This window comes from Parasteatoda tepidariorum, chromosome 7, assembly GCF_043381705.1.
Source record: "Parasteatoda tepidariorum isolate YZ-2023 chromosome 7, CAS_Ptep_4.0, whole genome shotgun sequence".
Classification (NCBI taxonomy): domain Eukaryota; kingdom Metazoa; phylum Arthropoda; class Arachnida; order Araneae; family Theridiidae; genus Parasteatoda; species Parasteatoda tepidariorum.
The window spans coordinates 24,738,187-24,760,857 of record NC_092210.1 but is presented as its reverse complement, the minus strand read 5'-3'; the positions used below and the strand labels follow the sequence as shown (position 1 = coordinate 24,760,857).

The following is a 22,671-nucleotide window of genomic DNA, read 5'->3' as shown; positions in this document are numbered from 1 at the left end:
TATATATATATATATATCATACCTAAAAAAACATATCTAAACAAAAATTTTGTTAAGTGACTATTCATAACCTAGGAAACTATTACAAATCATACATTAAATTCCTAAATAATTATCGTAATATTCATTTAAGTAGCATTTTTGTTTTTATAATCATACTTATAAATAGCTGTCTAAACAATTGTCATAATTACCATTCAAGTAATATTTTTGTTTACATAATCACATTGACAAATATTAGTTGACAAATATCAGAATGTTTCCCCCCCCTTTTTTTTTTAATCTACAGGACTAACTTTTAACTAGTCAGAGTTGAAAAATTTTTTCCTACTCCTACATAATTATTTTTGATTCCAACTGACTCCACTGCCCTAATTGTAACATTAACTTATATTAATTAAGTGTAATTAGTTCTAAACATTTGCATTTTAAGGAATCAGCTGCAATAAGTCCCTCTTTTGTTAACCAAACCATTATTTTTTTTGTAGCACATTTCTTATATTCTCAGAATCTTATAAAATGTTTTTAATTAATATTTAGTAATTTATGAATTGTGCTTTCAAAATGTTCAATTTTTTTCTGTTTTTAGATGTTCTATCATTTTGGACTTCTTTTGCTCCACATACAACCTCTGTTGTGGAGGAAAAGACCACTGCTGGTAACTTAACTCTTATTCATTATGATTGCACAATCCTCATTCCTACTGCAAATCCCATTTATTATTTGGACTCCATTTGATGGTTTTTCTGTTAAGTTCCATGCATGGTCATAGTTCACATTCAACCCTATTTTTTATCATCTTTTAAGTTATTATTTTTTTGGGAATTTAGTTTATCAGTTTCTATCTTATTTTCATGATTAATTTGTTTAAATAGTATGGATGTTTTTATTATCTTATTCCTTCTAATATAGTTACATTTATTAATTTTATTGAGTATTTTGCTGTAAGTTTGAAATTTTAATTCAAGCATATTAATAGATGCCGCATCTGCTAGCACTGGAATGCTCTGTGATACTATTACGACTTCTTTATATTGTCGAGCTTTGTCTCAAGCTAAGACAGCATCTCCTGAAGAATCTGCATCTGAAAATTGTTTATACAAAGTAAGACTCTTTGCATGAATTATTTCACTGATATTTAATCATTTAAGTGTTATGTGTATCAAATTTGTTAGCTTTTGTAATTGTTACTACTTTTAAAATATCTATCCCTACTAATTGAAAAGCTAATTGAACTGAGGTTCACATGTTCGGTTTTGTCACTTAATTTTTTAGTCTTGAAACTAAATCTTTTTGAAAGAAATTTTAAATTATTTAAATAAATTTAGTTTATTACTAGGTGTCCAAACTGTTTCAAACATATAAACATTTGCTGCTTAAAACATACATTTCTTCCCACCAAGCTTAAAAATTAGTATATATTACAAATAAAAATAATACTACTCTCTTCGAAAACTATACATTTGTCTTTTCGTGCTGTAGAAAATCTTGCCTTATAGTTTAATTATTTATTTTTAAGACATTGGTGTCCGATATTGAGAAACTTTATAATGAATGTTTTTTGAAATTAGGTTAGCTAGTACTCTTAAGATACAAAAAAACATGTTAAACAAAATAAAGGAGCCCATACTAGCATATACATACCTATACATACATTTCTATCTCTTTTCATATTGTCTATCATTTAAGAGGCGTCTGGTATTATCCTAATGTTTGTAATTAATTGTAACAGAATAATTAATTACATGTAAAAATTTGTTATTTATTTTTCTGTTACAAAGCAATAACACAAAGTAAGAAGATTTTTGTTATTGGAGTTAAAGCTAATATTTTAATACATAAGTATTCTATATAAATTAGGTTTTACATAAGTTTTTTTGCATAATTTTAAATTTGTCAAAATTATTAATAGTTCATAAATGTGAAACAACAAAATAATTAAATATAAAACACCTGGTATTATAGTAAAAGATAGCATTTGTACTTTTCAATTTTCTTTCTGTCCAAAAATTTAAAAAAAAAATGATGTATTCTTTAAGCTCAATCAAGCTTTCATGAAGAAAATACCTTCCGGAGCAGAGGCGTCAAATTTATTAATTGGAGAAGTAGATTTTCTTCAAAAAACGACGTTTTCGTTTGTGCGTCTGAATGAAAGTTGTCATCTTGGTGATCTTACTGAAGTGCCAGTTCCTACTAGATTTCTTTTTGTTCTTCTTGGACCTACAGGAGAAGGAATTAAATACCACGAAATCGGAAGAGCCATGGCTGCCCTTTTATCAGATGAAGTAAGTATTAGATTATTAGAATATGTTCCATCGATTAAGTATTCTTGCATATGATTATTTGTTTAGTTTTTATTCCATTATTTATATATTTTAACCGTTGGTTAAATAAAATTTATTCTCATTGTATAAAATGTAATTTTTGGATATGCACAGTGCATACCAATAGAAAATTTTAAAGAAAAAAATAATGAATAATATAAAAATGACTACTGAAGCTGACGTCGTTAGGGGATACTAGCTCTGGAAATTATTAAAACACGAAACTTTTTCTATCGAAAGAGCACAACAAATGTCGTACACTTCGGATACTAATGTCGTGTTCTTATGATTTCCAGAGCTGGTATCCCCTGACAACGTCAGCTTTGGTTGTCATTTTTATATTATTCATAATTTTCTTGTCTAAAATTTTCTATTGCTTTCAATTTTCTTATGGAATTTCTGCTACATTACGCAACTTTTCTTTGGAATTCTAGTATTTAACTGCTTTAAACATGATATCTCTTTTTATTACAAAGTGTTAGACATCATTTTTCTTTGCAAATCGAAAATTCCTGTAGTTTAATACTCATTTTTTGCAGTTAAACGTCTAATACAAAGTGAACTTTATGTACATTATTGCAGTAAAATTTGAAGTTACAAGCTCAGAATTATTTAAGACCTATTTTACAATTATTTTTTAGCCTATAAATGTTTATAGTAATTAAAATTGAGTATGAGTTCTCATTATGTATGTAGCCCAAATATGATTTAATAAAAAGTAGCCCTAATATGATTGTAATGAAAATATAGTTTCTTGTACATTTCTGCATTTTTAAATAAAATCATGTGTATCTTTTGGTACTGCTGCAAAAAAAGCCTTATTTTCCCATTTGTTAATCAAAGTAGTAAATATCCTTAAAATATGTAAGAGTAAAGTTAAATTATGTTCACATTACTCAGGGCCTGCACTAAGGACTTCAAATTATTAGCCAAATAAGTCTTAGTCAAATATCATAAGTCTTAGCCAAATTTCGAAAATCTTAGCCGATGATAAATCTTAATTTCTTAAGAATAATTTTTTCCCATAGGAAACTTCAAATCAAAATAGAAATTTATTTTAAATCGATCTATTTTGTAAAACGCAAATTCAAATTAAGAGTCATTTTGCTGTTAGGGAAGAGTACCGTATTTTTCGGCGGAAGAGCCGCGGCGCTATCGAAAAAAAAGTTATTTTTTTCCTACATGAGGGTTGCCACTCCACAGGGAAAACCTGGAAAATACAGGGAATTTAAAAATCACCTAAAATAACAGGGAAAATGCAGGGAATTTTGATTTTTTCTTTACAAACTGGGAAAATACAGGGAATTTTGTTTCTTATTTTTGTCTTTTAAAAAATGGTGACCACTTAAAGTGTAATCTATGGGATATTCAACCATGATATTTCAGCTATACTAAACTATTTCATTTACTATAGCATTATTTAAGTATATTCAGCTGTTTTTCCAGCAATTAAAACTAATAAATATAGTTAGCCCAATATAGCTCACACAAGAGCACAGTAATTGTTGTTTCCTCTTAATATATCGTGCATAATATGTACAGGGAGAACACAGGGAATTTTTTTTCCAGATTTGAGTGGCAACCCTGCTGCGCTTCCGATGCAGCGGCGCTTCTGACGAAATATTTTTTAGTAGCAAAAAAATTCATCAAGGAAAGTTATTTAAGATTAAATAATTTTCTGACTATTAAAAAAAATTAATAACGAAGTCGACAAAATATTCGCCTATATCACGATCTGCTGCAGAACATCGCCAATTCTTAGCAAACTTTCGGCAGCAGCCTGTAAGAAAATAAATAAACGAAATAATAATTTTAAAGAAACATCGCATAAGGAGAAAATTTAAAAGGTATGCATCTTGTATCCACCCCCAGCTTAAGGAAAAATCGCAAGCTAGAAATCTATTTAGCGCCTTGGCAATTGTAATTTGAGCGAACAGAAAAGGAAGTATAGGACCCTAAATCCGACACTCACGGGACTGACGAANTCTCTTTCTAAGTTGAGTCACATTGGGTTATTTCCATTGAAGGAGAGGGCATTCTACCCACTAAAATTCCACCCTCAAAGATTGTGAAAGTGAAACTTATTTCCCCTTCGCTCATTCCTTCAGAATTTTTTTGGGGCCTGCTTAGTTATTTCTAATTCTTGTTATTATTAGTTATTTCGTTATTATTAGCTGTTTCGTTATTATGTATTAGTTTTTCCTCAAATTGTTAACGGTAATAAATTTTAAAATCTTTCTTCTAATAAATTTTTTTTTTATTTTTCTTATTACATTGTTTTACGGATTTCTGTAATCAGTTCAGCCTTAATTCAGCTACTGAACATATTAATTTTTTTTTTGCTGTTCTTCTGTCTTTTGGCGCAATGCCAACTGGTAAGAACAACTTTATTTTATATAGTTTTGTTGTTTTCTTTTTTTTTGCTGAAAGAGAAAACTTTTTTTGTTGCTTCTTTTTTTTTTTGCTGAAAAAGAAATTTTTTATTATAATTCTGAAATTAAAACTTTACTTTATGAAATGCATAAAATTTTTTTATTTTTTATCATACAGATACTCTAAATGGTAATTTAAAGGTCTCTTCTAAAAGGATGCTGATATACGCGGTTTAGCGCCATTGCGGCGTTTGCGCCGGAGCGGCGGGTACTGTAACTTTTTTTTTTAAAATTTCATTTTTATCGAGGTGCGGCGCTTTCGCCGAAAAATACGGTAAATGAGCAATGAAAAGGTGAGGATGAAAAATGTAGATTTTCTTAGTCTTTCAAAAAAAGAAATAGCAGTAGGTTGTGGTTAATTTTTGATAAATTCTTGGATAGAGCAGTAATATAAGGATGAACTCCTTTTTTTTAGATTTTGACTAACTTTTAAGTATATATATATAATTTAATTTAAAATTAAATGTTTCATTCTCTAAGTCTTTTAGTTCTTAATTAAAGAATTTTTATTGTCCCATTTTATTTTTTTCTGTCACAAACGTTAGCATTCGGAAAAAGATCGAGGTCAAAGATTAGTAATTTAAAAAATTTAATTTGACTTTTTTATACTACTTGCAGAGAGTTTTTCCGAAATTTGGCTGAGTTCAAGTGCAAGTGGTTATGCTGTATCTTTTAATCTATAAAGATAAAATCAAAGTTAAATTTTCTTATTTTAGCAACCATTTTAGGTTTTAAATTTATAATAAGTTTATTTTAATAAACAATATGTTTTTGTCAAAAGAAGACATATATTTTGCAGAAGTTGTTGGTGTGATAATATGCCATCTTACTACTGCTTACTCTGTTATATTGACAATAATAGAAAAAAGAATTGCTTCACGCGATATCGAGTGATACGGCATCACTCGCGTTAAGCTGTATTTTACTGTAGTTTGTTTCCTGCTTACATAATCTCTCTTGCTGCTTACATTACCTGGACTAATTCTAGAGGTTATGTGACGTATCAGAAGGAAATAACTGTGATCGAATAAAAATTACAGAATTTGTTCAGAAAAATTCATTTGTAACTTAGTTTTTGCCTCAGAATTGTAAGAAAAAGTTTTCCTAAGACGTAGGCATAGTTCCCAGACTTAGATTAAATGAAAAACTTTCTGTGATCATAAGATTTCAATTGAAAAACTTTCTGCAAGCAATTTATTTACTCTTGTAACTTGTTCAGACCTTTTGACATCCACATAATTTAGACAAAATTTGATTGAAAATCATCATGATTTGATGGAAAAACTAGTATTTTAATTTTTATAAAACTCTATGTTGATTATTATACATGCTAGTTAATATTTCTTTAAATTTGGCAGTTTTTTTTAATGATATTGAACAAGTTTTTAACTTAACAAATTTTCTGTTGTTGTATCTGAAATTTTTAAAATTAACAACAAGGTTAAATAAGAAAAATCTAACCGTTTTTTTTTTAATTATTATTTTTTATTTTTTTAAATAATGATTAATCTTAAAAACATTTTTCACGATGGTGACAAATTTTCTTCAAAAGGTGTTCATGCAGTCTTGTTTATAATGCATATTTGATAGTGCCTATTTAAAGTTTCTGAATTCCAGCTTTTAATTTCTCAAATAAGTTTTTCCTTAAAAAGATTGAAAACATAGTTATATTGAGTTTCTTTCTGATTTTTAGGTATGTATACATATTTAATTTTTAGTTTATGAAGCATAAATATTTTTCTTTTCAATTTTGTTTATATTTTAATTGTGAAATATTAAGGGTTTTTTTGTATATCTTACCAGCAAAGTATGAAACGCTGGCATTGTGTAGAATCGTTCTAATCTATTGTCAGTAAGTATTAAAGCATCGAATAAATGTAATTATATCCACAATTAAATTAATATCAAGTCGGATGTAATAAATATTTCCGACATTCACCAAAGCGACTATGTGATTGTCAACATTCACCGGTGAAAGTCAACAACGACCGATTTCGGTCATTCACAGTAACCTGCACATTATTTACATAATAACCTCATCAGGACGTTTATTTCATACTTTGCCTAAATAGCATTTGGCATTCTATAGAATGCCTAGACAATGTGTGAAATATAAATCCAGGGGTTTGTCCAGGCCGAATTAACTACCGTTTAGCGGTACCTTCACAAATTCAATTTTAGGTAAAACGGTAGTTTCACAAATTCAACTTTAGGAAAAACGGTAGTTTCACAAAATACTTTTTCTTGACATTTTATTTTTGTATCCCTTAAGAAACGATAAATCTATATTTTAACCATGTTTTTGTATTGATTTTTTAATATAATTTTTAATTTTTCACACATTATGTCTAAATTTTCACAAAATAGGTACCTTTCACAAAAACCTAGACAGATCCCTGAAATCATTTCATACTTTGCTTGCTAATTTTAGGCATTCTATACAATGCCGGATTTCATACTTTGCCGGTAACATATATATATGATTTTTAATTTACTATTATTTAGGTATTTCATAACGTGGCTTATAAAGCAAGAAATCGTGATGATCTACTTGCTGGAGTGGATGAGTTTTTAGATGCTACCACCGTCTTGCCACCTGGAGTTTGGGACCCGAGAACAAGAATCGAACCACCTCTGACAACTGCATCTCAAGTTAGTTTATCATTTTTTATTTGTTTTAGTTTGTTGATTTGTTTAAATTTGTTGATTTGTAATATCTTTTTTGATTTGTTTTAATTTTAATTGTTTGTTGTAACTACAATTTTAAACTTATCTTGAGAATCATTTTAAATTGTTCTGAACTCATTACAGTGTAGAATTTTTTTTATTCAAAAGTATTTTCTTCAAAGCAAGTAAATGCTTGTTAAATTATAAAGGAAATTATTCAGTCATATTTTTTGTAGTTTTCAAACTTATTTAAAATAGTTAATGCTACCTGTTTACTGAATAAATACTAAAAATATTAACCCTTTATGGTCACATTAAGTTTATACATGGATGTCGTGCTTCTCGAAATTAATTTTCGTTGAACGAGTGGTAATACATAATATGCAAGATTATGAATGAAAAATAAAATTTATTAATTCTTTTTTAAACTTTAGATATATGTAACACAATAATATGTTTTAATTTTATGTTAAAATTATATTTTATAGTTCTCCATCGTGTGGTATCTTTCAAAGCAGTCTCCAATATGAAACCCTGATTTTCGAGAACATGTGTCGCAAAAATAATTAGTTTCGCGACTTCCGACTTTAATTTTTCTCTTTGAACATACAGAACAATCTTTACATCTTCACAGTGCCGCAATATATGTAGTTTGCCATTAAGCTATTCCTTACATCTTTGCTGTGGTGACTGAGAGCACACATATGATGACTGGAACGGTAAAAAAACGTTGGTGGCTGAGAGTAGACATATGACCGCAAAGGGTTTAAAATAGAATGGTGTTTTTGTTTGGCCTGGATAAAACTTATTTAAACTGATAGCATATTTAAAACTCTAAATAGTGGTTTCAGTTTATCTATTCATTTGTCAGTACTATTTTGTAAATAAAAGTATCTTTTATATACTAGTATTTTGAAACTGCATTTTATAAAGTACATTTTATTGTTTGGGAGGAGAAACAGCCATCACCCTACTTTTGCTGTATGTATGCTTTGAAGAATATTAAAAAAGTGGTTCAATGAATTGTTATTCATTGAATGTAATCTTAGGATTTGTTCTGAACCAGAAATTCTCAAAACAATCCACATAAAATGTAAAATAAATACAATTAATATTTTGTTTCGGGACTTTAAAATCATTTAACTTAAAACTTATTGATTATTATTAACATTTTTTTTCCAATTTTGTACAATAAAAAGTAAAAATGCAAAATTATACTTTTTTGTTTGCTGCATGAAAAACAGCAATTTAAGAGAGGGATAAAAATTGGCTATTGAATATTGCATTAAAGAAACTTTTTTTTAAGTGGGCTAACTTGCTCTGAAATTATATTATTGCAAAAAAATATGTATAAAGCCACACTTATAAAGTTAAACAAATTTTTCTTTAAATTCTTGCAAGGAATTCTTAATTTTTTTATATGATGGAACAGTGACTTTAACCATTTAAAGTTCACGACAATTATGTTCTTTAATTTGTTTCTGACACTTTGTGTATTTAGATTTTATTGTCTTTATTATTCAAATAAAATGTCTGAATAAAAAAAATTTCATTATTAAATTGCTTCTGCACATTACACACCTGCGACTAAAAACAAGGTTGTGAAACAATTTAAAAATAACCTTTTAAAAAATTAATGCTTTTATCGCATTCCATTCAGTGATTTATAAATTCTTTTTACAACAAAATATTTGAATTAATACTAAAGCTGGCACTCTGTTTGAATCTTTGTGAAAAAATTGCTTGCTCACCATTAATAGTTTGAAACCCAGTCATAAGTTGTTTAATTTAGCATTTAGAAATATTCATGATTGAATATTTTTGATCTAAGCTTTTGTTAGGTGTAGTTTTTTTTTTCTTCCTTCTCCCTAAGCTATCCATGGTACCTTAAATTCTGTGTTTTTCTTTTCTTTCTAAAATGATTAGTTGGATATCTAACATTGAAATCCGCACACCTATCAAATATTACCTATCATTCAATTAACAATATATGTAATTCACTATTATCTATCATTCAAAAAAGATATAAAACTAATATATAGTTTAAAGAAAAGAAATTAAAATAAAGTATATCCAAAAGGTTTTAGTTGTTATATTAATTAAAAAATATATGTTCACTTCAGTTGTGCATTCAGAATTTTGAAATATAGCAAATCATTGCATTAGTGTAAACAAAATTAATGTACTGTGTTGGAAAGCGCCAAAAAACTAAGTGAGAAGGAATTTCAAATTTTAAAAACTTAAAATAAACTTTTAGAAATAAAGAAAATTTACTCTGATTTAAAATTCTAAAATTTTCTAGGAGTAAAAAAGAAAAAAGTAGTGTAGACTTTAAACATATATTTTTATCTATTATTATTTTTAGAAAAAAAATAATAATTTTATTGATATGTTTGTTAACCTAAAAATGCTGTTCCAGGCTCTTAACTAAAATTTCTGAATTTTTGGCCATTTGAATATACTATTTTATAATTTATTACATTTCAAATTAGACATGATTATTGTAGGATGCTAGAAAAAAACCTGAAAGTGCAGAAAAGGAATGTGAACATGAAGATATTAGTGATAATATGATTTCCTATGACGGTCAAGATGCTTCATGTAATGAAAAGTATGTTTTTGTTTGTCTATGTAATTTTGTTTCTTATAACAGTTTTTCTTTTCTTAAGCTTTTTTTTAACTTTGTTTTCTCCTAATCTACCATATTACCATACCATATATTATGCACATATCATATTATATCTTTAGTTTTTTTAAAAAAATATAATGGAATGTATTCTGTTTATTATATCATTAACACAAACAGGTTAGATGTCTTGTATGCATTATTTCAGAGAAAAAAAATTCAAATTATGCTCTGTAAAAGTGTGTTTTCTAACTTTTTAATATTAACTGAGTTGTCTATAAGTAATGTAAGTATAGTTACTTTTGTGCTCTTAGTAGAACAAAGTAAAAAGGAAAACAATAATAATCACTAATGAAGAGGTTTATACACACAATATTTTCGGTTCTTTGCAGAAGTAATTTAATTGTATCTATCATTTATGGTAATGTGTATTTAAAAGTCAGTTAGATTTTCCATTTCTATAATTTTTTTCTTTCATGTCATAGTGAATGTAACAAATGCTTGTAAAGACTTTTAAAATGCTAAAAAATTCTTCGCCCCCATGTTTTAATTTAAGTTCGTTATTTCTGAACTATATTATTCTTTGCGATTTCTTAATTATTATTTGCTCACCAAAATAGCTATTTTCTTGATTTTTAATAGAGCACCATGTTTTTTTTAAGGTTTTTTGAAGGACTAAGGGCTGATATTCGCTGCAAATCATCTTGGTATTTAAGTGATTTCAAAGACTGCATATCTTTACAATGCATTTCCTCTGTGGTGTTTCTATACTTTGTCTGTATTTCTCAAATCGTTTTATTTGGGGGTGCACTTGGTTCTGTTACTAAACAAAGAATAGTAAGTTATTCCTTTATTCTTCAATTTTCAAGTATCTGGGTTTTCACTTTTCTTTCTGTTAGTATTTGGGGGCAATGTTTCACTTTGTCTCTTTGATTAAAAAAATTAAAAACTTCTTTCTGATTAATTAGTCATAAAATTTATGATAATAGACATTCATTATTGCTGCATCTTTAATTGGTATAACTTATTATTAAATTCCTTTTCCTATTATTTTACTGTACAATTGCATTTTAAATACTCAAAATTTCTTGGAAATGATAAAACAGGAAAACATTTGGTTTGAAACAAACTAACAGTTTCATTTTCCTGCCGATTTAAACTGTTCTAAGTTCTTGATTATTGAGTTGCTTTTTATTTATTTGTATTTTCCTGTTTATTAATAGACATTATGAACCTTTAAATTACAATAAAATATGAGACATCTTTATTTAATCAGGAAGGTATTAAAATAGTCAAATCAACTATAATATGTAATAATATCAACTTACTGCAAAATATCAATATATTATAAAAATGGGTGGAAAAACAAAAATGAAACTTTAGGTTTACAGCATCTTCTCAAGATATAAGCCAGTATTTTTCAAACTTTGCACATTTATTAAATATCACTTATGATAACTTTTAATCATCCTTCTTTTTTGGGAGGAAAGTAACAGTTGCAAAATCAGCTTATATTCATATGCAATGTAGTTAAATATTCTTTGCTTTAAGAAATTTTTTAGTTAAAAATTTCTTATTGTTTATAATTTAAAAATAATGATTTTAAATTCAAAAAGTGTCAATTCAGAAAGTGGCTTTGTACACCAAACATGTACTAAACCAACTATTTAATAGTGCAAATTGAAGGGGCACAGCAAAATAGCTTTTACGTCTTACTCTATTTTTCAAAATAATGCTTGTGTTTTTTAAATTTCTTGTTTTGATAATTTTAATAGGAGTCAAGTCTTAAAAAAATATGAGTTAACTGGAAATTTATCGATACAGATGTTTCCTTATCGTGAAAAATTAGAATTCCCTACTCATTTGCTGTATTTATAAGCAGAGAAACGTCTTTAATGAATACAGTTTTCGGTGACACTTGATTTTACTAAATATTTTTTATGACCAAAATTTCTTCCACGATTTCTAAAGAATATCAAATGCTTTTTTTTTTTTTAAATTGATTTTTTAAAAAACTACTTAACTACTTCTTCATAAATATGTCTTTTATTTTGAACTCATTCAATTAGCTAAGCTTTTTCCTATTTTAGGAGCAGATATCTAAACCCTCTAGCAAGCTTCATAGTTTCCTGCTCCTAAAATAGGAAAAAGCTTAGCTAATTGAATGAGTTCAAAATAAAAGACATATTTATGAAGAAGTAGTTTCTGTGTATAATAATGTTTCAGTGTGTGGTGAATGACAAAATTCAGAAACATTAAACAAGGCAAAGACGTCTACAGAAATCAGAAAAGGAAAGATGACAAATCGGAATGAATTTAAAAACATGCAAGTTTAAATGAAATTGCAAAGATGTTAAAAGTGTTTAAGATAAATTTTTTTTCAAAGTAGATATATACTGTATAAATTTTTTAATGTCAGTACCGTATTATTTTGACTGAGTTGTTAAAGAAGAAATTTGCCCTTCATTTTTCGTTACTTCAAATGTTTAAAATCACGAAATCTTTTTTGTCTCCCTATAAGATCGTAATATTGAGATATGACTATATTTGAATTTTTCTCTGATTTTTAATGTATCTTTTGATGTGATTTAATAGTGTATTTTAAAATTTATGATTTAGAAATTAATGAAATTGATATATTGTTTGTTTCTTCATAGGCAGCTACAGAGTGCTTAATATCAGCTTTTATTTGTGGTGTTACATACAGTTTAACCAGTGGTCAGCCTCTAACATTACTAGGTGTTACAGGCCCTGTTCTTGCATTTGAAAGTCTAGTTTTTGAGATTTGCGAGTATGTGCATTTCTTTACTTCTGTATTTGTGTTATTACAGTAGTTTCAGGCTTCTATTTTTTTATGAATTTGAAATGCATCTAAATTAGTGATGGTCAAATATACAATAATTCAAACTGTAAAAATACTCATTGGGGAAGCTTTATATTGTTAAAAGTTGCAGTTCCACATCGAATTTTATGCTTATTATACACAAATGTGACACCTCATCCAAAAACATGAAGTATTTTTAGGAACATTTTGCGATACTTAAGATTCCCCCCCCCTTGGAATATGAATAATAAAGATTATTTCTAACTAGACACGCAACATTCTAAATTATCATTGTTTATGTACAATTTATGATTACTTATGGGCAGCTCGTCATTACTTATGTGCAGTTTATTCATCAATATGCAAGGCTATAACATTCACTTTAATATTCTTGCAATTTTAAACAATTCAGAAGATAGCAAACTTTTTTGATTGAATCTTTTTTACACCTATGTTGCGTAAAGTAACAAGCCACAAAAATCTCTTACAGTTAGCTTAACAGCAATATGGATTAGAACGTTTGATTTGTTTACTAATACAGATAACATTTAACATTATTACAGCATGGACTGTGAGCAATATGAGAAAGAACCAGTAATTATTGGAATTTGAACTTGGGTTACATGTGTGGTCTGTTGGATTACCTGTGTGGCCAACTTATTGAAAACAATAGTTTCATTCTAAATGACAAGATAAAATATAACTTTTGGAACAATTGAATGTAAAGAAAAAAACATTTCGACCATTTGGGCTTTTACTAATCTCGACCATGTCTTGGCTTTTATTAATTTAAATTAATAAACATGCGTCAATCATAGAGCTAGTTCAAGATAGAAATTTTTATTAGCATGAACATTTATGCTATTTTAAGTCAGATTCATAAATACTAATGGTACATATATTTTATTTTTTATTTAGAGATTATATTTTTCATTAAATTGCATTTTCAATTAAAGAATTTTTTTTGTGTTTCAGATTATACTCAATAAATTATCTCCCGTTCCGGGTATGGATAGGTATCTGGACCTCTATTTATTTGTTTATATTTGTTGCTTTTAATATGGCATCTCTTGTTCGTTACATCACTCGATTTACTGAAGAAATATTCGCTTTTATGGTTTCCTGCTATTTTATTTATAAAGCTTTTAAAAATGTAAGTGAATATAATTATGAGTTCTTTCTTTGTTTCTTAATAGCTTGGTTAATAAAAATCCTAATTGAAATATAAATTAAATACCTAGTTATTTGTGGTATGTGCAAATCATTCATATATCATTTTTTTATTTGTAATGTTTTACTAATGCTTTTTTTTTTGTCTTCATGTTTATATAATTGGCTCTCAATTAGATAAATTCAAAAAATAAAGATATGTACTGATAGCAAGCATCAAACAGGGGCAGTTTAAAAAACTTCAATCAAATAGGGATTATTTTATACAATTCCTACAACCATTTCATTCTATATGCAATTTTTTGTTAGTGCATAGCTTTGATTTGAAATTGTGTAAAACGAACAGAAATTAGTTTTAAACAAAATCCACCTTTAACAAAATTTTCAGATTATAATTTGGCAGCAAAATTAAAAGATAGCTAACACCCTTGACAGCTAACTGATTGCTCTTTTACCGTCTTCAATATGGAGGTTAACCTTTCCACATAATTGCTAGTTTATCAGTAGTTATATAAGACATGAATAATTTCCTGAATACAAAGAAAATAGTTTGAAGTTTTATATTTAAAATAGAGATTACTTGTAAAGCAAAACAAAATGTATGTATAGAAATGTAGTTTACTCAATTGTTTTAGGAATAGTAAACAGATAGAAATTTTTATTCATTCCTTTTCTCATGATCGTCTCCTTACATTATGTTGCCTTTTTCCTCTTCCTAAATTATATAATCCCTATTATTAATCAAGAGTTTACTATAATTTTTCTGTACATGAAATATTTCTCTAGTCTAGACTAAGTTTGTAGATTTTTTTCTTCAAAATTAAATTAATTTTGATTTATAATTTAAGAGAAACTCATTTCTTTTTAATTATAAGATATGTGTGTTTATTTTAATTGATGTATTCATGAAGGTATAAAATTAAAATAAATAAAATCTAACTTCTCTTAAGTTTGACCAAGTTTCCAGCTTAGTGTAATAATCTAAAAATGTGAAAGACTCTTCATGTTTACTTTCCTCATAATATTTTGATTAATTTTTGTATAAATATTACTATTTATACTAAATGCAGTAAGTCAGAATAAAAATTGATAAGTAAATATCAATTATTAGTTTTTGTTCCAAACTTTCCTTCCAACTATTGGAGGCTTTTCAGCAATTCTAGATTGTAATTTATATATTTATTCTAAGCATATTATTTTAATTAGCTCTTCATTTTATCGACTATACTGCTTGCATCGATTTGCATAAAATTTTTGTTTATTAAATGTTTTATGATTGAAACCAGCTTCAATCAAATCTATTTTGAAATATGTGTTTTAAAGATTATCTACACCTTCCATATTAATCTGCATGATTGTGATAAAATATTCAAAGTAAGTTATTTTAGACTGATCTGAACCATAAAAATTTTTAACATTTTATATGTTTCTTCAATTTTTGAGATAATTTATGATTATATATTGAAATTAAGCTGTTTTGTTAAAATTTAGATATTCAGGATCAAAATATATTTCTACTAAATTTTGTTTCCATCAAAGTACTAATCCTCAAATTTGTTTATGGTGCCTTTTTTAGTAAATTATTTAACAATTCATGCTTCAATTAGGCTTTACTTTATCATTCTAATTGTGAAAAGAATATGAAATGTCTGTTATGTGATATATTTATAAAAACTAACTTACGTAATTTTTTTAAGCAATGTATGAAAAAAAGTATTTTGTCCAATAGTTGATTTATTAATGGTTTTGAAATTTATTAGTCAACAATATATAAATTATTTTCTAATCAATTCCTGGTCGAAAAACACTTTTAAGAGTAAATTAAGCATTTACTTTGTTATAAAACTGTTCACAATATATTGGCAAATTATAAATTATTCTAATGTGGATACATGAATTATAATTTTATTTTAATTTATTTATCATTTTTACAGCTAATACTGATTGGCAAGAAATTCCCCATTATAACAAAATACACACCTTATAATCCAATGTGCATCTGTATTCTGCAATCACCTGTGAATTTCAGTATTAACACTGAAGAACGGTGCCAATATCTGAATGGAATATCTGCACCATTTGGTTGTAGCTATACACCAACTTTATATGTGCCTAATATTTTTCTGATGTCCATAATGTTGTTTAGTGGCACTCTTTGTCTTATCCTTTTACTGAGGAAATTCAAGAATATGCCTTATTTTCGTTCTAAGGTAATTTTTGCATTTTTTTTATTGTTTGTAATATTTTTTTTGTTTTATAATTTTCACAATTTGTCTTTGTTTAGTGTTTTTGTTTAAAATGTTTTTCTTAAATAAATTTAGTTTTTTCAAAAATAAAATCGTGAAATTTTAAATTTTTTTATATCTAAAACTATGTCATTGTCTTAACATTCACAAATTTAAAAATAAATAAAACTACAAATATTTTATTGTTTTCAAACAATGTATCTATTAAATGAATACCTCAAAAAAATTGGATAAGTTGTGTGAGGTATTAGAAAAATTACCTATGAAAAATATATAAAAAGGAGAGTATTTTGTTTCTGTAACTCAGGGTTGGAGTTTTTGCCGGCAAAAAGGGTTTTTTGCCAGGACAGTGGCAAAAACCTGGTAAAAACCGGCAAAAACCAAATTATCTAAATTGCTGATTAAATATTATTACAAAATACTTGAAACAAATTTGAATAAATCATAAGGAATAATAATTTTGATGCATTACATGAAAAAATTATTTTTAACATATTAACAATTAATATAAGGGTAATAATTTTTAAAAGATTGAAAGTTTTTGATCTCTTTTCTTTTTAGAATCCTAAAATAAGTTTTTTTACAAATAAATAAATATTATTATTTGTATAATATTATTATTTATTATAAAAAATTATTATTTGTACAATAATTAACTACACATGTTGATAGATATTTTATGCTTTAAATTATATTTGTATTAATTTAAAATAAGTTCATTTCACTGGAAAAAAGAGAATAATCACAAATTTTCCAATCAATAATGTTTTAAACTACTAAAATGATATATTATTACATTATCATTTAATTATGGAATAATAATTTTGTTAATTTTTTTGTAATTATTTATATTCATAGTATATATTTCAATTTTAGTAATAATTTTGTATCAAAAATGTGTTTTTGTCCTCTCATCTCGGAAAATATAGGTTTTTTGCCAATTTGCTTGGCAAAAACCTGTTTTTGCCAGGACGGTTTTTACCGGTATTTACCATGGTTTTTTCCACCTGCGGCAAAATCTTGCCAACCCTGCTGTAACTAATAGTGACAGGGGTTAGTGTATTATAAGTTTTTCGGATCGTCCTTCTCGATTTTAAAACTAAAAGCTGGGCTTGTGATTTTTCTATTGCTTCATCGTATTCTGCAAATCTCAAGACTGTTGATTTGTGAATTTTCTTGAATCAAAAACTTGTATCCCAACATAATTTTTAGAGAGTTTCAGAAATTTGAAATAAAAGTTTTAATACCTTTCCTTACCTTAACGTTATCTTCCCTTTTTTTCTGTCAAGCTCTCATTCACATACTATCAAGTTTTTCTACTTAGGTTAGTAAGAAAACAATTGTTAAAATATAGTGAAAACAAGAACCTAAAATTGGTAATATAAAAAGTCATTCCAAAATTGCTTACTTTTTAAAAGTTACTCACTCCAAAAGTGATCATTTTTCTAATATTTTTTTAAACTTATATTTAGATTTAGGCATTATGAGACTGGATTTTGATCGCTGTAATGTGGTATGATGTACGTCATCTATGACAGGGATGTAGTAACAAATTCTGATCTGCAACCAATATATATCATTATCAATGACTCGGCAGCCCAAGGTGGGCCTTGGCCTTCTCAAGAAGTTTTTTCCAGACTATATATATATGATGTACATATATTAAATCCAAATATAAATATTAAAAATCAAGTATAAATAGTAAAAATAATATATATATACAGTGCCGCTCAAAAGTATCAGTACACCTAGAAACTAATAAAAAAATGGCAAAATTCAAAGTGTCATAACTTCTTTAAAAATGATCAAAAATGCTTCTGCTTTAGAACTTTTNGTACATAAAAGTAGAGATTTTAAGCTTCAAAATGAGATAAAGCAGAAGCATTTTTGATCATTTTTAAAGAAGTTATGACACTTTGAATTTTGGCATTTTTTTATTAGTTTCTAGGTGTACTGATACTTTTGAGTGGCACTGTATACATATATTAAATCCTCCTCTTTGTTTTATTTTTCCGCAAAAAAAAATTTAATAGAGTCAATAAAATCCGAATATTTTAGTGTGATATTACAACTTAAAAATTTCGGCTTGCACTGTTACAAATCTCTGCAGTTCTTCGCTCCCCTTTTTTGATTATTTCTTTTGATTTTCGTATAATTTCTGATATACCAATATTTTTATGCAATGATATTTTGTCTCATGAAATTTGAATAGCACATTTGGGAATCACTTTTTGATGTGCTCAATTCCATCGTAAATCCATTCCAGTGTTTTTTTTCCCACCGTTTATTGCTATTGATTTTCACCTGGTTTTTAATTTCCCAATATTATTATGAGCTGCAGAATTAAAATTGCATGTTTAGATAGTTATTTTTTAACGCACTTGATTTGAGCCAAATTCGTTATAAACCAATGCAATGTTTTGATATTTATTCTACTGTTATTGCTAAGAATTGTTACAAGTTTTTTTTTTAAAAATCTCAATATTTATCACAGCATACCTTAAAAAAATCTGAGATCATTGATTACAGAATTTTGTCTTAATTATGTAGTCCTTAAAAATGTTCTTGCAATTTGCTAATTGTGTGTGTTGTGTAAATATATATCAAAAACTTTTAACAAAAGGAAAAAATTTATTGATACCTAGCTATATATAAATACATCTATTGATAAAGGAAAAAATTTATTGATGATCAAGCTTGAATATGATTTTTTTATTTGATTTTGAAAAGTGCTTAAAAATATTTTAACTATTAACGATAAATAATCTGTGTGTCATTTGCAAAAAATTATTTTTATTCCTGTTGTTGATTCTTCTAAAGGCTTATAATTATGAATTTTTTGCTCTTAAATTAATTAGTATAAGAATGTAATAATATGTATTAATTTTACCTTAAAAAATGAATCTTAGTTAAAAATATTTCATTAAACCTGTAGTTTATGGAAAAGGTTTGTATTATTTTTGGTGTATAAATTCTTAATCTGATATCAAGTTTTTTTCACATAAAAATTTCGGAGACTTTTACTTTGTGTCACAATTACCCTGATAGTGACAACACCAGGCTGTCCAATACCGTACGATAGTTGATTTTTGTACAGACTTTTAAATTGTTACAAACTTTACTAGATTGTTGACTAATATTTTAACTTACTTTTGTGTATATATATATATATTGTTATCAGTTTCTCGGTTATTTTATTAGTTATGCTATATTATCTAATAATAAGTTTTATATAGAATAAGTTTTTCTTTTGCAGGTTCGAACAGTCATATCAGAATTTTCTGTACTTATTGCAGTAATCTTTATGACTGGGTTTGATTTGCTTGCTGGTTTTGCCACTCCAAAATTGGAAGTACCAGATACATTTCAGGTAAATGTATATTAATCTATTTTTAATGCTAATATTCTGCTTTAAAAAATATTATGATTGTATGTTTAATTTATTAATAAGTATAAATTTGTTTTTAGCCATCTTGGCATGAAAGGGAGTGGCTTGTTCCATTTTTTGGTGAAAATGCATGGTGGTCAGCTTTACTAGCGATGCTTCCAGCTTTATTATTGACTCTCTTAATTTTCATGGATCAGCAAATAACGTCAGTCATTGTTAATAGAAAAGAAAATAAGTTGAAGGTTTGTTTTCCTATATTTATATACAAGCTGGGAGTAAAATTATTATCGTTAAAGCTCTCAACGATTATTTTTAATTGAACAAGTGTGTTTGTATATATGTAATTTTTAAGCTAAACTTATGAAATATCTAGATAAATTGATAATTTTCTAGATTAATAAATATATTTTACTACTCTAAAAAATTTAAATTGGAAAATAAATACAAATATGGTTAATAGTACAAATTATATGCAAGTTTTTCTTTTGTGTATTTTTTGGCTCGACCAGGTTATGAATCAAAACTTTACTAAAATTTTGATAAATTTTCATATTTTTATTATCATGCAGCAACGTTATTTATATATATATATATTTTTTTCATATTAGCTTGTAATATTTCCTGAAATTCAAGTTTATTAAGAAATATTCTTGTTTATTATTTTGTTTTTCAAATAAAAAAAATAATTACTGAAAATCTTCTTTCTAAAATAAATATATAATTTTAACATTATAGAAATCTTGGTTGAAATTTATTTCATGTTGCAAAATGCATTAATGTTATATAACTGAACTTTTTTTTATATGGTGATGTATTTGGCATAATTATGATAGCAGAAATAAATATTTCTCTGTTAATGAATGATTTATACTTTAGCAGTATTTGCATGTATTCTTCAATCTTTTTTTCTTCTTTATTTTGAGGAAATGTGACATTATTTTTTTTAACTAAATCAAATTCTTATTATAGACTAGGTAACTGCTATGTTTTGAAACAAAAATTTAAAAGAAAATTACTAATTATTATTAATTATTACAAAACTATTTCTGATTATTCAGGTATTTCTTTGGTTCAAATTATCTCAATGATTAAACTTGCATGCAAAAAATAATGCTTTTAAAAATTGTTGCATTTCAGAAAGGGCGAGGATACCATTTAGATCTTTTCATAGTAACTATCTTAATTGCTGTATGCTCAATACTTGGGTTGCCATGGTTTGTTGCTGGCACTGTGCTTTCTATGACACATGTAAATTCTCTGAGGATATTCTGTCCTGGCACTGCACCTGGTGAAAAAGCACACTTTTTGGGTATAAGGTACTCTAATTTTTCTTCACTTATCATTGTTATCATCCATTTATCTCACTACGTATCATTGTTATGAAAACAAAAAAAAATTTAAAGTGCTATTTTCTAGTTTTTTTATGTATTAATTACTGAAAAAGGGGAAATAATTTTCTGTACTTATTCTCTTACATCAAAATACATAATCAGTTCAAAATATATAATCAACCTAGATAAATTTTTAAATATATGTTTAATCCAAATTAATTGCTTACTCCTTGGCACAACAACCCATGAAGTATCTTAGCCTTCCTTTAAAGTTTATATCTGAGGAAAAAAAACTGTCGTTAAGATGCTGGAATGCAATAGGTATCTAATATTTATTATATAGACTTTGTATAAAGACTCTAATTAAATATTTTTTAAAGATTTAGAAAGCTGATCACATTTATACCTAACCTTGGTTTGTTTATAAACCTAATCTTGAGCATTTATAATATAATGATAGTAAAACTTAATTTTAATTAGATTAATTTTCTGAGCAGTGGAAATCATTAAAACCTTCAATTTTTTGTTATTTTCATTAAATAGAGTAAAAAGAAAATCTTTTTTTAGAAATAATTGTTAAAAAAGTTTTATGTATTTTTTGGAAAGGAAAATTATCTACAGAGAGCCAAGCTTAGTTTATTTGTACATTTGCATTTTTAAAAAATGCAGCCCTTATGAATTATTTTTGAGAAAGAAAAGAAATGTCAGCATTTCAGCAAGAATAAACATTATCGTCTTTAAAATTAAGAAAATTCATTATTGATTCGTACAAAATGTCTTTTTTTTTTAAAAAAAAAAGGAGTTTTTAATGTAATGAATGTTAAATTTGTTTTGTAATTTAAAAGAAATTATGTTAACATTAAATATTTTTCTTACTTTTTTATTTTTCTGTTAAAACCTATTTTTATTTGTCTTAAGTGTATTTGGAAAAAATCTTTATTCAAAATTGTAAGAAAACATCATTGCATATTTTAATGTATGAAAATATAAACAGGGCTATTAGCTTACAATTTTTCGTCATTCCACTTATTTTTATTTTAATAAATGATCTATTTCATACATGGAAAAGAAATTATTTGGCAATCAAAAACCTAATTATTCAGATGGACCTTATTCGGCCCCTTTACATTTTTAAATTATGTATCAGATATTAATGCTAATGAAGATATTGTAAGTCTTATTGTAGCTATAAAAAAATTTAGAGAAATTCATTGAGTCTTATAAAAATACAAGTAAAGGGATTGTAATGGAATTCACACGCAAAAAAAAAATATTCGTTGAAAAATTATTTCACTTTTTCCCTAGGGTTTTCTTAACCCATATCCTAGTAAAATCTGTTTTTGTTTTAAGTCGTTTTACATATGTTCATAACTTTTTGATAAGTAGATATTTTAATTTTTTTCTTCAAAAAAGAATGTATATAATTATGGAATTTACATATGGTAAATTTGAACAAGTTGTATACTAAAAGTTAACAGGCACATTTGAGTTCAAGCGATGCAATTCACTTTATTCCTCTCTTAAGTCTATTTTGGTTCATGTTATTAAAAAAAACACTTATCGATATAAAATTCATTTAAAAAAACACGGAGTGTCCATCTTTAAAGGATTTAAAAAATTGATTTCAGTTGCAACTACTATACCTGGGGAAGGACCTTGCTGT

At 26.5% G+C, this 22,671-nt stretch overlaps 1 protein-coding gene across 6 annotated transcripts in view; it reads left to right on the top strand.

Moving 5' to 3' along the window:
• LOC107450543 (electroneutral sodium bicarbonate exchanger 1) overlaps nt 1-22,671 on the top strand; it is a 45,635-nt gene that overhangs the window by 8,292 nt on the left and 14,672 nt on the right. For 3 of the 6 annotated variants that reach the window (XM_071183191.1, XM_043041245.2, XM_043041246.2), the window contains exons 7-18: nt 590-658; nt 980-1,104; nt 2,040-2,285; nt 7,262-7,408; nt 9,931-10,034; nt 10,712-10,886; nt 12,707-12,840; nt 13,849-14,026; nt 15,978-16,253; nt 19,546-19,659; nt 19,758-19,919; nt 20,815-20,993. In XM_071183191.1, coding sequence (XP_071039292.1) covers nt 590-658; nt 980-1,104; nt 2,040-2,285; nt 7,262-7,408; nt 9,931-10,034; nt 10,712-10,886; nt 12,707-12,840; nt 13,849-14,026; nt 15,978-16,253; nt 19,546-19,659; nt 19,758-19,919; nt 20,815-20,993 — 1,909 coding nt within the window. The remainder of the gene's footprint in view (nt 1-589; nt 659-979; nt 1,105-2,039; nt 2,286-7,261; nt 7,409-9,930; nt 10,035-10,711; nt 10,887-12,706; nt 12,841-13,848; nt 14,027-15,977; nt 16,254-19,545; nt 19,660-19,757; nt 19,920-20,814; nt 20,994-22,671) is intronic. The other 3 variants (XM_071183193.1, XM_043041247.2, XM_071183192.1) reach the window with 1 other exon arrangement.